This window comes from Podarcis bocagei, assembly GCF_964188305.1.
Source record: "Podarcis bocagei genome assembly, chromosome: 9".
NCBI lineage: Eukaryota > Metazoa > Chordata > Lepidosauria > Squamata > Lacertidae > Podarcis > Podarcis bocagei.
The window spans coordinates 7,268,717-7,281,647 of record NC_138134.1 but is presented as its reverse complement, the minus strand read 5'-3'; the positions used below and the strand labels follow the sequence as shown (position 1 = coordinate 7,281,647).

The 12,931-nt window shown below is 47.1% G+C and overlaps 2 protein-coding genes across 4 annotated transcripts in view; both read left to right on the top strand.

Moving 5' to 3' along the window:
• LOC308594631 (uncharacterized protein) overlaps positions 1-12,931 on the top strand; it is a 133,228-nt gene that overhangs the window by 16,082 nt on the left and 104,215 nt on the right. The gene's annotated exons all lie outside the window — the stretch shown is intronic.
• The window catches only part of CCDC33 (coiled-coil domain containing 33), a 154,973-nt gene that overhangs the window by 63,965 nt on the left and 78,077 nt on the right, over positions 1-12,931 (top strand). For all 3 annotated transcript variants that reach the window (XM_081207621.1, XM_081207619.1, XM_081207620.1), the window contains 4 exons: positions 652-753; positions 2,701-2,792; positions 3,980-4,100; positions 12,362-12,485. In XM_081207621.1, the coding sequence (XP_081063747.1) occupies positions 652-753; positions 2,701-2,792; positions 3,980-4,100; positions 12,362-12,485 (439 nt within the window). The remainder of the gene's footprint in view (positions 1-651; positions 754-2,700; positions 2,793-3,979; positions 4,101-12,361; positions 12,486-12,931) is intronic.

Here is a 12,931-nt window from a genome sequence, read left to right as displayed (position 1 = left end):
ATTGCTCCAAAGTCCATTTGCAGACTCCAGTGGCCCCAAGATTAGCTTTCCATGCGGCTCTTTGTGTTTCTCCAGCTGATTTATTCATGATCCCAAACGGTCATCCAAAGCTGCTGGCGGCCCAAGCATGGCTGCTTTACTCACATTGAAGAAATCTGTAGGGGGTCACCATTTTGTGGCAAGTCTGCTTATGGGTTTGGGAAGAAAGGGCAGCCCCTCACAGCCCTCAGTTCAGTGCTGGTGCTAGGAATTGTAGTGGCACTGGGGATCATAGTTCTGTGAGAGGCAGGATACAGTTCCCAGAACCCTTTGGGGGAAACAGTGTGTTTTAAATGTATAACGTGTTCTCAGCCCTCGCCTCTTTTCTCTGCTGATCCAAACATTATTTACTTTTCCCACAGAGGTTGGTGGCAGATCTTCCTGGGCTGCGAAATGTTTAAATGCCAAAGGGGAAAGATTGATGACATTGATCTTTCTAGACAGGGCACTCCAGAGGACAATGGGCTTTAATTATCAGTGCCTGCTGTTATGGCTGCTCAGGGCCAACACAGAGTAATCTGGACTCTTGAGAAACTCTTGGTTTGCTGCCTCATTTGCTTGCTCTCTCTCCATTCCCATTTCACCTTAAGCATTTCATTCTTTCCCGAACAGCCTAGGAAGAAGGACCCAGCAGGGACCAAGCTGCATGTCACCATAATCCGTAAAGGCAGTCTCATCCCCCGCTACCCTGGAATGAATTACACAGGCTTGGAGGTAAGGCTCAGGCCGGCAAATCCAAAATGGTGGGTGAGGTGGAATTGGCGATCTTTGGGACCTCTGGGGAGGTGAGTGGCACCAGGCCAGTGCCAAGACCTTTGGGGTCATATGCCCCGCAAGTGCCTGCAGCTGCAATCCTGTTTCTGCTGACCACATGAATTGGTGACAATTTCAGAACATACAAAGGTGGGGAATTTTCACACAGCATGTGGTGACTTTAAATGAATGGAAACTAATTAGTGATCAAGGTGATCAAGGGTCTGGAATGGATGGATCCTTTCGCTTCCTACCTCCTTTCACCTCCCACCTCTCCCAGTTTCTCTGCTAGAGATCCTGTCTCCATTAATTTTGTTGTATTGAGAAAGTGAAGGAATAGGAGGAAACTCTCCTTCATCAGGAATGATTGTGGACCCCCCTTTTTAAGGTACATTTTAAAAAAACTAAAAAAACCTTAATATTGTTACATAGCACCCCAATCTCTGTGCAGTGAGAATTTCCAGGGGTTCCAGCACTCACTCTGGGTTTTGTCTCCTTGGAAGAAAGGTTGGTGGAGACTGTGGTGTCTTTAGGATAGATTGTTTTATTTGCAAATGTATACAACCTGAGCATAACATGGAGGGGCTCACAGCACAAATTCCCCCCCCCCCCGATTCTGCTCCTCCGTTAGTTGCAGTTGGCCATGTTGGCTGGGGCTGATGGGAGCTGACAACATTTGAGGATGCCACCTGATCAGGAGAGCTTAAGGGGGAGGGAGACAATATTACAGATGACAGGGGATAATACTGGTACTGGTGAAAATAGCTTGATTAATGCATAGGAAACTGAGGTGGTACCCCAGAAACCTGATAAAGGCCAGGAAACTGCAAGAAGGAAGGGAATGACTCATGGTTTCAGTTGTTTCTATACTAATACTCAGAGTATGGGAAACAAGCAAGATGAATTTGAACTCTTGATGCAAAGTGGCAAATATGACCCTAATAGGCATTACTGAAACCTGGTGGGGTGGGACTAATGACTGAAATGTAGAAATTGAGGGGTATAACCTGTTCAAAAGGAATATACCAAGCAGGCAGGGAGGGGGGAATAGCAGCATTATACATACAGAATATGTGCACTTGTGATGAAATCCATGACCTTGAGCATGGAACACCATGGAAAACAGATTGAGGGCATATGGGTAAAAATTGTAGGAGAGGGAAGCAAAAGAGACCTTACAGTGGTCAGACCGAAGACTTGGGTGATGCCTTCCTGGAGCAGATTGCCAAACATTCAAAACGGAGAGATGTAGTAGTCAAAGGAAACTTCAACTACCCGGATATCTGTTAAACTCTGCCAAGAATATAAGGTCCAACAAATTTCTCCCTTGCCTTGCTGACAATTTCATTTTTCCAGAAGATGGAAGAAGCTACAAGGGGATTGTCTATCTAGGACCTGGTCCTCACCTACAGGGAAGAACTGATTAATAAAAGTGGAAGTACTGTAAACCTTGGGAGGAAATGATGATCAGGTCCTCTTGGGTTTCATGACCCAGAGGCAAAGGAAAGCTGAGTGTGGTTGGACATGCACTCTAGACTTGAAAAAGGCTGGTTTCAAAAAGCTTAAGGAACTGCTGGGTGAGATCCCATAGCTAGAAATATTCAAAGAGATGGGAGTACAAGACGGATGGGAGTTTCTTAAAGGTGAAATACTGAAGGCACAAGGCAGACAATTCTAACAAGAAAGAAAAGTGGGAGGCATCTAAAGAACCCAGTGGCTGCATAAGGAGCTTACAGATGAGATGAGATGTAAGAAGAAATAAGAAATGGAAGAAATAAGAAGTTATGAGAAGTCAAAGATGCTAAGAGGTAACATTTAGGGCAGAAGTGAGGGGAAGGGTTGATGATTGTGAACATGTTTTAAGAGCAGAACCAGGTCTTTGGTAATCATCGTTCTCTCTGATTTCAGGTATTCCTCAAGGGGATCAATGAGCCTCTGGAACAACCCGACGGCACTGTCTTAGCCGTTGGCCGGATAGTGAGCAACGTCAAAGCTTACATGTAAGTGGGGAGAAATCACAACAGGCTGCTAAGAATAGACTCAAAGAACTGTAAAGTTGGAAGGTACCCAAAAGGGTCATCTAGCCCATGGGTCGGCAAACTAAGGCTGAATCCGGCCCAATTGCCTTCTGGATCCGGCCCACAGACAGTCCAGGAATCGCCACGTGAATCAGCATGGATCTGATTCTGATCATTTGGGCTGCACCGTTCTCCCCTCTCTCTCACACACCACAACGGCGCCTCCTCCCTCCCTCCTCCTGGCTTCTCCCTGCCCTGCCTAGAGAAGGAAGGAGGCTGGGCTTTGTTGGTGCCAGCAGCAGCTTGAGCGGCCACCATTTTAAGCAGCCCCTCTCCGGAGCCCTTTCACGCACCGCTCATCATCCCTCATTCATTTCCCCCCAAAAAATATAGTCTGGCCCCCCACAAGGTCTGAGGGACAGTGGACCGTCCCCCTGCTGAAAAAAATTGCCAACCCCTGATTTAGCCCAATCCCCTGCAATGCAGGAATTCCAGCTAAAGGCACATGAATGGGGGTGGGGGACGGGACAGGGCAGTCCTATACATGTCTTAATCATAATCCTAAGCATCTTTGCACAAGAGGACATAGATTCTGCCTTAGTGCAGATCCTACCAAACATCCCCGGTGAGCGAAAGAGAGCAACTCTCGGTCAATGTAGGCAACTAGCTAACTTGAACTTTCTGAACTGCAGCTGTCCAGAAATGAAAAACAAACCAAAATGCAGCCATTCGTCAGAAGTCACGCTCTCCCAAATATCGCAGTGCAGTTCTCCAGCCTGGTAGTGTTGGCAAAAATGCATATACTGAGATAACGTGTTCATACGAATGCACATATTGTGACTATAGCACACAAAAATTTGTTGTATTGGGGGAAACTGCTTTGCCAAGATGTGCATCCAAAAAGTTGTGTGTTAGGAGAAATGAGCACTAAAATGCTGGTGAATTTTTATGAAGACTATTTTTAAAAAGCAAATTGATGTGGAAATGTGGAGAAGTGAATTTAAGATGGAAGGAGCAAGAGAATTTGCAATGGACAGACTTTCCGACCCTTGCTTCTGAGGAAATGGGCCTAGAGTTGTGTTGTCAGACATCTGGCAATACATTTCTGAAGGTGTAGCTGCAAACAACCCCTATAATTCCATTCTCCCCCTCCCTTCCTCCCTCTGAAGCAAAGAGATGAAGGCCCGGCCGCTTTATGATCACCCGGTCCCAGAGAAGGACATCACCTTCCCAGATCCTCCAATGGAGGCTTTTGAGGTCCCGCAAGTCACCAACCAAGGACACCCGCAGGTACTAGCCAAGTGTCGCTTGAAAGTTTTCTGCCTTGGGGAAGGACATAAGGAGAGACGGGGAGCCTGCTGAATCAGGCCAATGGCCAGTCCAGGCCAGCATCGTGTTCCCACAATGGCCAGCCAAAAGTATCCAGAGGTGGATTTAGGGCAGCACAACCAGTTCCCCCACACTGGGCGCTGAGCAAAGGAGGACACGGCAGAGCATCACACAGAATGCAAGGGCAGAAGTGGAGGGAGCTGGATTTGGGCCTCACACAGGGCACCACTGAAATCTAAAAGACCAAACCCACCCCTGTGCATGGCCCATCTGTCCATTCATCCATATCCATATAGCCTGCCTTCTTTCCTTCCTTCCTTCCTTCCTTCCTTCCTTCCTTCCTTCCTTCCTTCCTTCCTTCCTTCCTTCCTTCCTTCCTTCTCTCTTGCTCTCTTGCTCTCTGAGCTTGGGGCTGCACAGAAAGAGGTGGAGGCCCCTGCCTGGGGCCCATGGCTAGTGGGTTGCACAGTTGCATTGGAGAGGGTTGAATTGCTCTCCCCAGCATGAGTCAGGCACAGCAGGAAGAAATGCCCTGAGTGAGCTTGCTCTGTTTGTTTTTGCTCTTCATCCAATTTGGAATTCGAGGGAGGATTTCAGGCTTGCTCATAGTAGCTGCCCGCATTTTCAGTTCCTCCAAAGCCTCTTCCGTGGAGCACATCTACCTTACCTCTTGCATCCCTTCCTGCCAAGATGAAGGAAGCTGCCATCCGAAACAGATTCCTTTTGGCTCCTACAACTTAAGAAACAGCCCCTCAGGGGATGAACCAGTGGGGAGGGGGGAAATTAGCCTAAAGAGGAAGACATTTGCAGCCAAGTCCCATCAAAAGGGGGTTCATCCTGATTCAGCTGACAGCCTCTTTGATGAGGCCTGGTGCCAAACAAAGCTGGCAAAAAGGAGGCAGGTTTGGCGGCATAAATGATTTAGCAGAGCCATCTGGGCTGAGAAAATTTATTCCTTTCGTCACACACACCCTGTTAATTTTCTTTAAAAGCCCTGATTGAATGTTGGTTTTAGAGAAGGCTTTTCAATTAAATGGCCCAGTGGAACTGGCCAGTCTCCCTTCTCTGCTCTTTTGCAGATTTGTGTAGTATTAGAAAAAGCTACCTTTGCACTGATTGGCAGCAGCTATCCTGGGAGAAGGTAAAGGGACGTGGGTGGTGCTGTGGTCTAAACCACTGAGCCTCTTGGGCTTGCCGATCAGAAGGTCAGTGGTTCGAATCCCTGCGACAGGGCGAACTCCCGTTGCTCTGTCCCAGCGCCTGCCAACCTAGCAGTTTCAAAGCACACCAGCGCAAGTAGATAAATAGGTACTGCTGCAGCAGGAAGGTAAATGGCATTTCCGTGCACTCTGGTTTCTGTTGCGCCAGAAGCAGTTTAGTCCTGCTGACCACATGACCCAGAAAGCTGTCTGTGGACAAACGCCGGCTCCCTTGGCCTGAAAGTGAGATGAGTGCTGCATCTCATAGTCACCTTTGACTGGACTTTACCATCCAGGGGTCTTTACCTTTCTTTTTTATCCTGGGAGAGAGCCCTTCTCCAGCATAAGCCAGAGATACCAGTGATTGCACCTCAGTCCCTTCTGCATTCAGTGCACTCTGTCGCTGAGTGGGAATAGAGGAGAAAATCCGTTCAGTTTGCATTAGAAGGCAAGCGTACCTAAGCCACCCTTTCAGAAATAATGCACAGGTGGACACATATAAACATCCTTTAAAATTCACAGCTGTGAGTGCAGTTCTTCATCGGTTCGGGTCTTACCCTCTAGAGCAGGAGAAAACAAGCTTACTCTATCCTCCATGTGACAGCCCTTCAAATATTTGAATATGACTATCATATCTCCTCTCAGCCTCCTCTTTTCTAGGCTAAACATTCCCAATTCCTTCAACCATTCCTCATAAGACTTGATTTCCAGACCCTTGATCATCTTGGTCGCCCTCCTCTGCACAACTTCCAGCTTGTCAACATCCTTCTTAAACTGTGGTGCTCAGAACACACACAGTGTGGACAATGCTGAGCTTAACTCAGTATAAGTCAGCCTTCTACATTCCTATGCACCATGCTCCTCCATCTTCAGAGGGGTATACTTTGAATTCAGTCGGCATAACACAGAAGCCTCTGCCAGGCCATGACTTTAAGAACAGGAGAAACAGTTGCGAAGGGAAAAGAGGAGTTGTTTTTTTTTAAAAAAAAAAAAGTTTATAAGTTAATGTGACTTTGTTTCTCAATTCAAGCCTTTTACATTTTTTAAATGTATTGCGATATTTTATGCGTTGTGACTTGCTGTTGTTTTTATTGATTATAGTTTAGTAATGATTTACTGTAACTGTTGAGAATGAATTTCTGTTATTATTATTTGATGATACTTTGAGAGTTAATTTTATTGTGTACTATTATATTCTCATGGATCATTCAGTATTATTTTGATAGGTTGTTTAGCTTCCAATCATATTTTTTTGTTATGACTTTTGGGATTGGATTGTTATAAGATGCCTGGTCTTTGCTGTATATTTTGTTGTTGCGTCAGGGTGGCCCTGTGGTCTAACCCACAGAGCCACAGAAGGTTGGCGGTTCAAATCCCTGCGACGGGGTGAGCTCCCATTGATCGGTCCCTGCTCCTGCCAACCTAGCAGTTCGAAAGCATGTCAAAGTGCAAGTAGATAAATAGGTACCACTCCGGTGGGAAGGTAAATAGAGTTTCCATGCATTGCTCTGGTTCGCCAGAAGCAGCTTTGTCATGCTGGCCACATGACCCGGAAGCTGTCTGCAGACAAACGCCGGTTCCCTCAGCCAGTAAATTGAGAGGAGCACCACAACCCCAGAGTCGTCCACGACTGGACCTAATGGTCAGGGGTACCTTTACCCTTTACCTTTTTGTTGTTGCTTCAGCTTGCAAACGGCCTCATGTGTAGCAATACAGAAAGATCCTGCACAATCTCAATTTGAAATGAAATGAAATGCAATGAAAAATGCAATGAATATGTGCAACAGTGCAGGAGCGCTATTGCAGGGTTCTGGGTTCCAATCCTCACCACCTCCAGGTGGGGCTGCGACTCTTCTCAGCATGAAACTCTGGAGAGCTGCTGCCAGGCAGTGTAAACCATACTGAGCTCGATGGACCAAGGGTCTGACTCTGTATGAGGCAGCTTCCTCACTTTTGGTTTCCTTACAGGAAAGCCAGTGATTTTGTTCCTTTTCCCAGGGCAGGCAGGGCGATGTCTTCATTTTAGACTTGGGATCAGACTGATCCGTAATGGGAGGTTGGGGTATTCTCTTCTTAAGGGGCAACTTCTGAAAGCTGCTATCTCTTATTTAGCCTCAGAAGCAAAAGGAGGATTTAGAGAAGCAAAAGACAAGAACGCAACATCTCCACCCCCAACCCAGTGTGGTTTGCTTTACATACCATAAATCATGCTTGCCGCACACAGGGTTGCATTTAGCAATTGAATTACAAATTAATCCGCGGAGGGAATTGAACTGTCATGGTATTTCCTCCCCCTTCCTCCCCCCTCCCTTCCCTATGTGCTTTTTGGCAAGCCATTTAACTCCTTGGTGCACAACATGGGCTGAACATACTTATGGCTAGAGGGCAGGCTGTGGGGTCCCTGATAAATAGAGTACAGGGCACAATTAGCAGTCCAAACATTGCGCTCCTTGCATGAGTTTTGGAAATAGTGGCCAGTTTTACTCTAAGCTTTGCTCCAGGGGAACTGAACTTAAAATCCCTTTCTAAAGACTGTTGTTACGCCTCTTGCATTCTTTAATGCCAAGCCCAGCCCACCTTTGCCATCTCTGCGTTTTTTATTCAGTGCTTGGGGGGCGGGGTCTTGGGGTTGGGACTGCATGTGCTCACAGTGCCCTCCTCCGGCACATTCAGGTCCCCCCCCCCAACCTGGACATATGCTCACTGGGGCAGATTTGCATATACAGTGGTACCTTGGTTTGCAACCGTTTTGGATTACAACCGTTTTGGATTACAACCACGTCAAACCCGGAAGTGTATGTCCCTTTTTTCGGATTACAACCAATTTTGTTTTTGGAGGCCCCATTGGCGAAAGCGCGCCTTGGGTTACAAACTGTTTTGGTTTACAGTCATACCTCATGTTACGTTTGCTTCATGTTACGTTTTTTCAGGTTGCATTCTGCGGCAACCTGGAAGTACCGGAAAGGGTTACTTCCGGGTTTCGTCACTCACACATGCGCACAAGCACCAAATCGCGCTTCGCGCATGCACACAAACACCAAATTGCACCACTCACCTGCACAGATATGGCGCTTCAGGTTGTGGGCTTTTCATGTTGTGAATTGGCCTCTGGAACGGATCCCGTTTGCAACCAGAGGTACCACTGTACAACCGGACCTCCGGAACGGATTATGGTTGTAAACCAAGGTATCCCTGTAGTTAAGTTCAGTCAGAGTGGAGCTCAAAGCCCTCTAGAGAGGCAGTGTGGTGCAATGGGGATTAAATGAGTGGAATAACCGTGCACACCACATTGAGCTCCTTTGAGGAAAAGGTGGGATAGAAATGCCATGAATCATCATCATAACAATATTGTTTCACAAAGTGTGAAATAGGTAGAGTTAGCATTTGGTTATAGGAAGCAGGTGACTCCCTTGTTACAACAGCTCCGCTGGCTGCCAGCCTGTTTCCAGGCACAATTCAAAGCACTGGTTTTGACCTGTAAAGCCCTACATGGCACAGGCACAGGCTATCTGAAAGACCACATTCCCTCATACTTACCTGCCTGGGCTCTGAGAACTTTTTTGTGGGGGGCTTCTCTTGGTCCCCCCACCCTCACAGGGACTCCTGGTGGGGACACGGGAGAGGGCTGCCCCCAGGCAACTTTGGAACTCCCTCCCTAAAGAAGCTAGACTTGGCTTTCTCCTTGCTGTCCTTCTGCCGGCAGGTGAAATCCCTTTTCCAACAGGCTTTTGGGAACTGGCTGCTTTTAATGAAAGAGATGGTGCTGTTATGCTTTTTATTGTCAATATCTGTATGCCAAGGCTTTATAAGAACAATGGAAGCAACTGGTAAGAGAAAGAGCCATGGAGATCTTGTAAACCGCCTTGTGCCTAGCAATGCAGGAAGGCAGTAGACAAATCAAAAGTGAAATGGAAATTTAATTTGTGTTAGTGTTTAATTGTGTTTTAATGATTCCCCGCCTCCTAGGTATTTAGCTGCTTCTGTTTTAGCTGTCTGGGGGAAAGGCAAAATAACAGTAATAATAACTGCCCACCTTTCATCTGCTCCCAGATGAAGGTCGGAGGGGAGGAGAGAGAGAGAGGGGCTTCCATGGTTCCCCCCCCCCCCGTTAAAAGGCTGGTCGATGCACTTAGTTCTCTGGATCTCTGAGGGAAGGCCGAGCTCTGCTTAGGGAGGTTAATGGCTTTCCACAGGCGAATCTTATGTGGCGGCTAATCAGCTTCGATCCTTCTGCCACCCCAGCAGTGCCCCCCCCCCCCACTGTCACTCTGTTGACTCTGTGGTCATGCTGACATGGGCTGATGTGGGCATCTCTCCTCTCAGGGTGCTGAGGGGAGAGCAGCCAGTGCCCAGGTTAACCCCTTCTGAGAATGCTTCTGCCTAAATAAAATAAATTGGAGTTCTTGTTATTAAATATACCAAGAAAAAAAGCACACCAAGAACTCAAGCCAATGTAAGTTTCAATAGTGGGAGTGGTCCCTACTCGCAAATCAATAGTCAATAGTAACAAAAACTAATCCATTCAAAAGTATGTATTCTGACAAGGATTACAAACTCAAATAGAGATTACAACCTCTAACAGAGATTACAAACTCAAACTCATAAAAATATATATAACACAATAATTTATTTCAGAATTAGAGATAAGAGTTTATGAGTAGAGATAAGTTCATGTTAGTCCAGATTCGTCGTGGAGGTCTTAGTTTCAATCATTGAACAGAAGTCAGAAGTCAATTAAGTTTGAAGACTTTCAGATAAATATATCCTGTTATTTCCTACGTTTCTCAAGGATAACAAGCGTGGGTAGGTCAACGTGTATATTGAGCTTTTCTGTGCGTTTTCAATTTGGAAGTATTGAAATTGAAAGTCTTCAAACTTACATGACCCTTTAAAAATTAGCTGATGAAGGTGAATACATCGAAACAGGGCCCTGTCCTGGTTTCTAATCCATAATTGACTTCTTGGTGTGCTTTTTTCTTGGTGTAAATAAAATAAATAGCTCTCAGCCTTGATGATGTGTTATAGAATCATAAGGAAACCAGAAGAGCCTACTGCTGGATCAGGCCAGTGACCCATCTAGTCCAGCATCCTCTTTTCACAGTGGCAAACCAGATGCTTATGGGAAAGCCACAAGCAGGATCCGACCACAAGAGCTCCCTTCCCCTCCTCTGGTCTCTAGCAACTGGTCTTCAGAAGCACTGTTACCTCCAACAGGTCACCATTGATGGTCACCATTGATAGCCCTCTCCTCCTCCATGAATTTGTCTGGTCCTCTTTTGAAGCCATCTAGTTTGGAGCTGGGATGCGGGTGGCGCTGTGGGTTAAACCACAGAGCCTAGGACTTGTTGGAATCCCCACGACGGGGTGAGCTCCCGTTGTTCAGTCCCTGCTCCTGCCCACCTAGTCATGCTGGCCACATGACCCGGAAGCTGACTCTTTCAGCCCCGACTTTCCAATTGCTCTGAACTACTCAGAAGGCAAGGACGCGGGTGGCGCTGTGGTGTAAACCACAGAGCCTCTTCGGCTTGCCAATCGGAAGGTCAGCGGTTCAAATCCCTGAGATGGAGTGAGCTCCTGTTGTTCAGTCCCTGCTCCTGCCAACCTAGCAGTTTGAAAGCACGTCAAAGTGCAAGTAGATAAATAGGTACCGTTCCGGCGGGAAGGTAAACACGTTTCCATGTGCTGCTCTGGTTCGCCAGAAGCAGCTTAGTCATGCTGGCCACATGACCCAGAAGCTGTACGCCGGCTCCCTCGGCCAATAAAGCGAGATGAGTGCCGCAACCCCAGAGTCGGTCACGACTGGACCTAATGGTCAGGGGTCCCTTTACCTTAGTTTGGTGGCCATCCCTGCCTTTTGCAGGAGTGAGATTAACTATGTGCTGCATAAAGAAGGGCTGTCTTTTATCTGCCCCAGAGTTGCAAAGGCACTCATTGAGTGTGCCACCAGATTGCCGATAGCTTGCCATGTACCCTCTCTGTTAGGATATCGATGTTCCGTTCCACCTTAAGAACAGGCATGTGGAGTTGTGGTATGTCACATGTCTGTATACTTCCAGGACAGCCTGCTGGGAACTTCCGTTGAGTATAGCTTTTGCTTATGCTTCCTGCTCTTGGACATGAAAGAGAGCAGACATGTTTTTCTTTGTCCCGAACTATGCTGAATAAACTGCTTGTAAATATGCTTTACATATGCCTCTGTCCGCCACTTCTGTTGCATGTTATTCACTCTGCTGAGTGAGGCGTGCTCAAGCTTCTGAAGGCTTCTGAAGCTGTGTGCCACTGTTTTGATGCTGTTCCAAGGACCGGAGTTTGCCCGGCTGCCGGCCGGTGGGCTGGAGCCAGCTGGGGGCCTGCAAATTGCCCCTTCCCCCGTTCCCTTGGACACATCCCAACACGCACTGCTCCACTTTCCAAGGCTGGTCCTCTTGGATGTTGTAACGTTGTACATGTTGTAACGTTGCCATCTTTATAATCATATCAAAAGCACAACAGAAGGAAACAGATTCATCAAGCATTTATTATAATTCAATACAAACTCATGGTGATGTAGAGTATCAGAAACAGATGCTGAGGACCAGCCCTGTGTCTGCTGACACACACACACACACACACACACACACACACACACACCCTCTGGGAAAGGGCTCCTTGCATGCCCAGGCAGCAAAATATTTCAACCTCTTTAGTCTTGACTTCTTTTTTACTCTCAGAGACAGGAATTAACCATTTGCATACTGTTTTCAGAGGAATGTGGAAGCAGGTTCCTTCAAAAGTCCAAATTGCCTGGGACTTCTTTTCTCTTTGTGGGATATTGAAGATCATTCCTTTCCACTGTCCCTTCAGAGGAGTGCATTGGGGTCTTCTCTCCCCGCTGTTGAGGGTGGGGGAATCAGGTGGGAAACCAGATGGGAGAGGGAATAGAATGGAGCATACAGAACAGGAAGAAGCCACTTTGCTGCAGATCCCTCTGGTCTCTCTTCTGATACCCTGACTGGGCTTCCTCTACTTTTCACTGATCACCAGGTTTCTCCAGCTGCCGGACCTCCTGAGCAGCCAACGTGGAACATGTCCTACCTGTTCCAAGGACGGGATGGAGCAACAGCTTTCTCGGATGATACTGCCCTGGTGATTGAATACTTCAAAAAAAGTAAGTCTTTATCTCTGGGAGGTAATGGTGGAAATTGATAAAATTATGCCTGGCTTGGAAAGATGAGTGTTTCTCCCACTCTTGTAGCACTGGAATTGGCAGATGCACAATGAAACTGAATGCTGGAGGATTCATAAGTCTTTCTTCACACAGTGCATAGTTAAGCTATGGAGCTCACTGCTGCAGGAGACATTGATGGCCACAGACTCAGATGGATTTAAAAGAGGATTGGACAAATTTATGGGGGAGAGGGCTATTAAGCATGAGGGCTATATTCTGCCTCCACAATCAGAAGCAGTGAGTGCTCTTGGGCTCAAATCCTGCTTGCAGGTTTCCAATAATAGGCATCTGGTTGCCCACTGGGACGACAGGATGCCAGACAAGATGGGCCTGATCCAGCAGGCTCTAGCGATGTTCTTAACAGAGTTTTGACCCCAGCCTCCTCC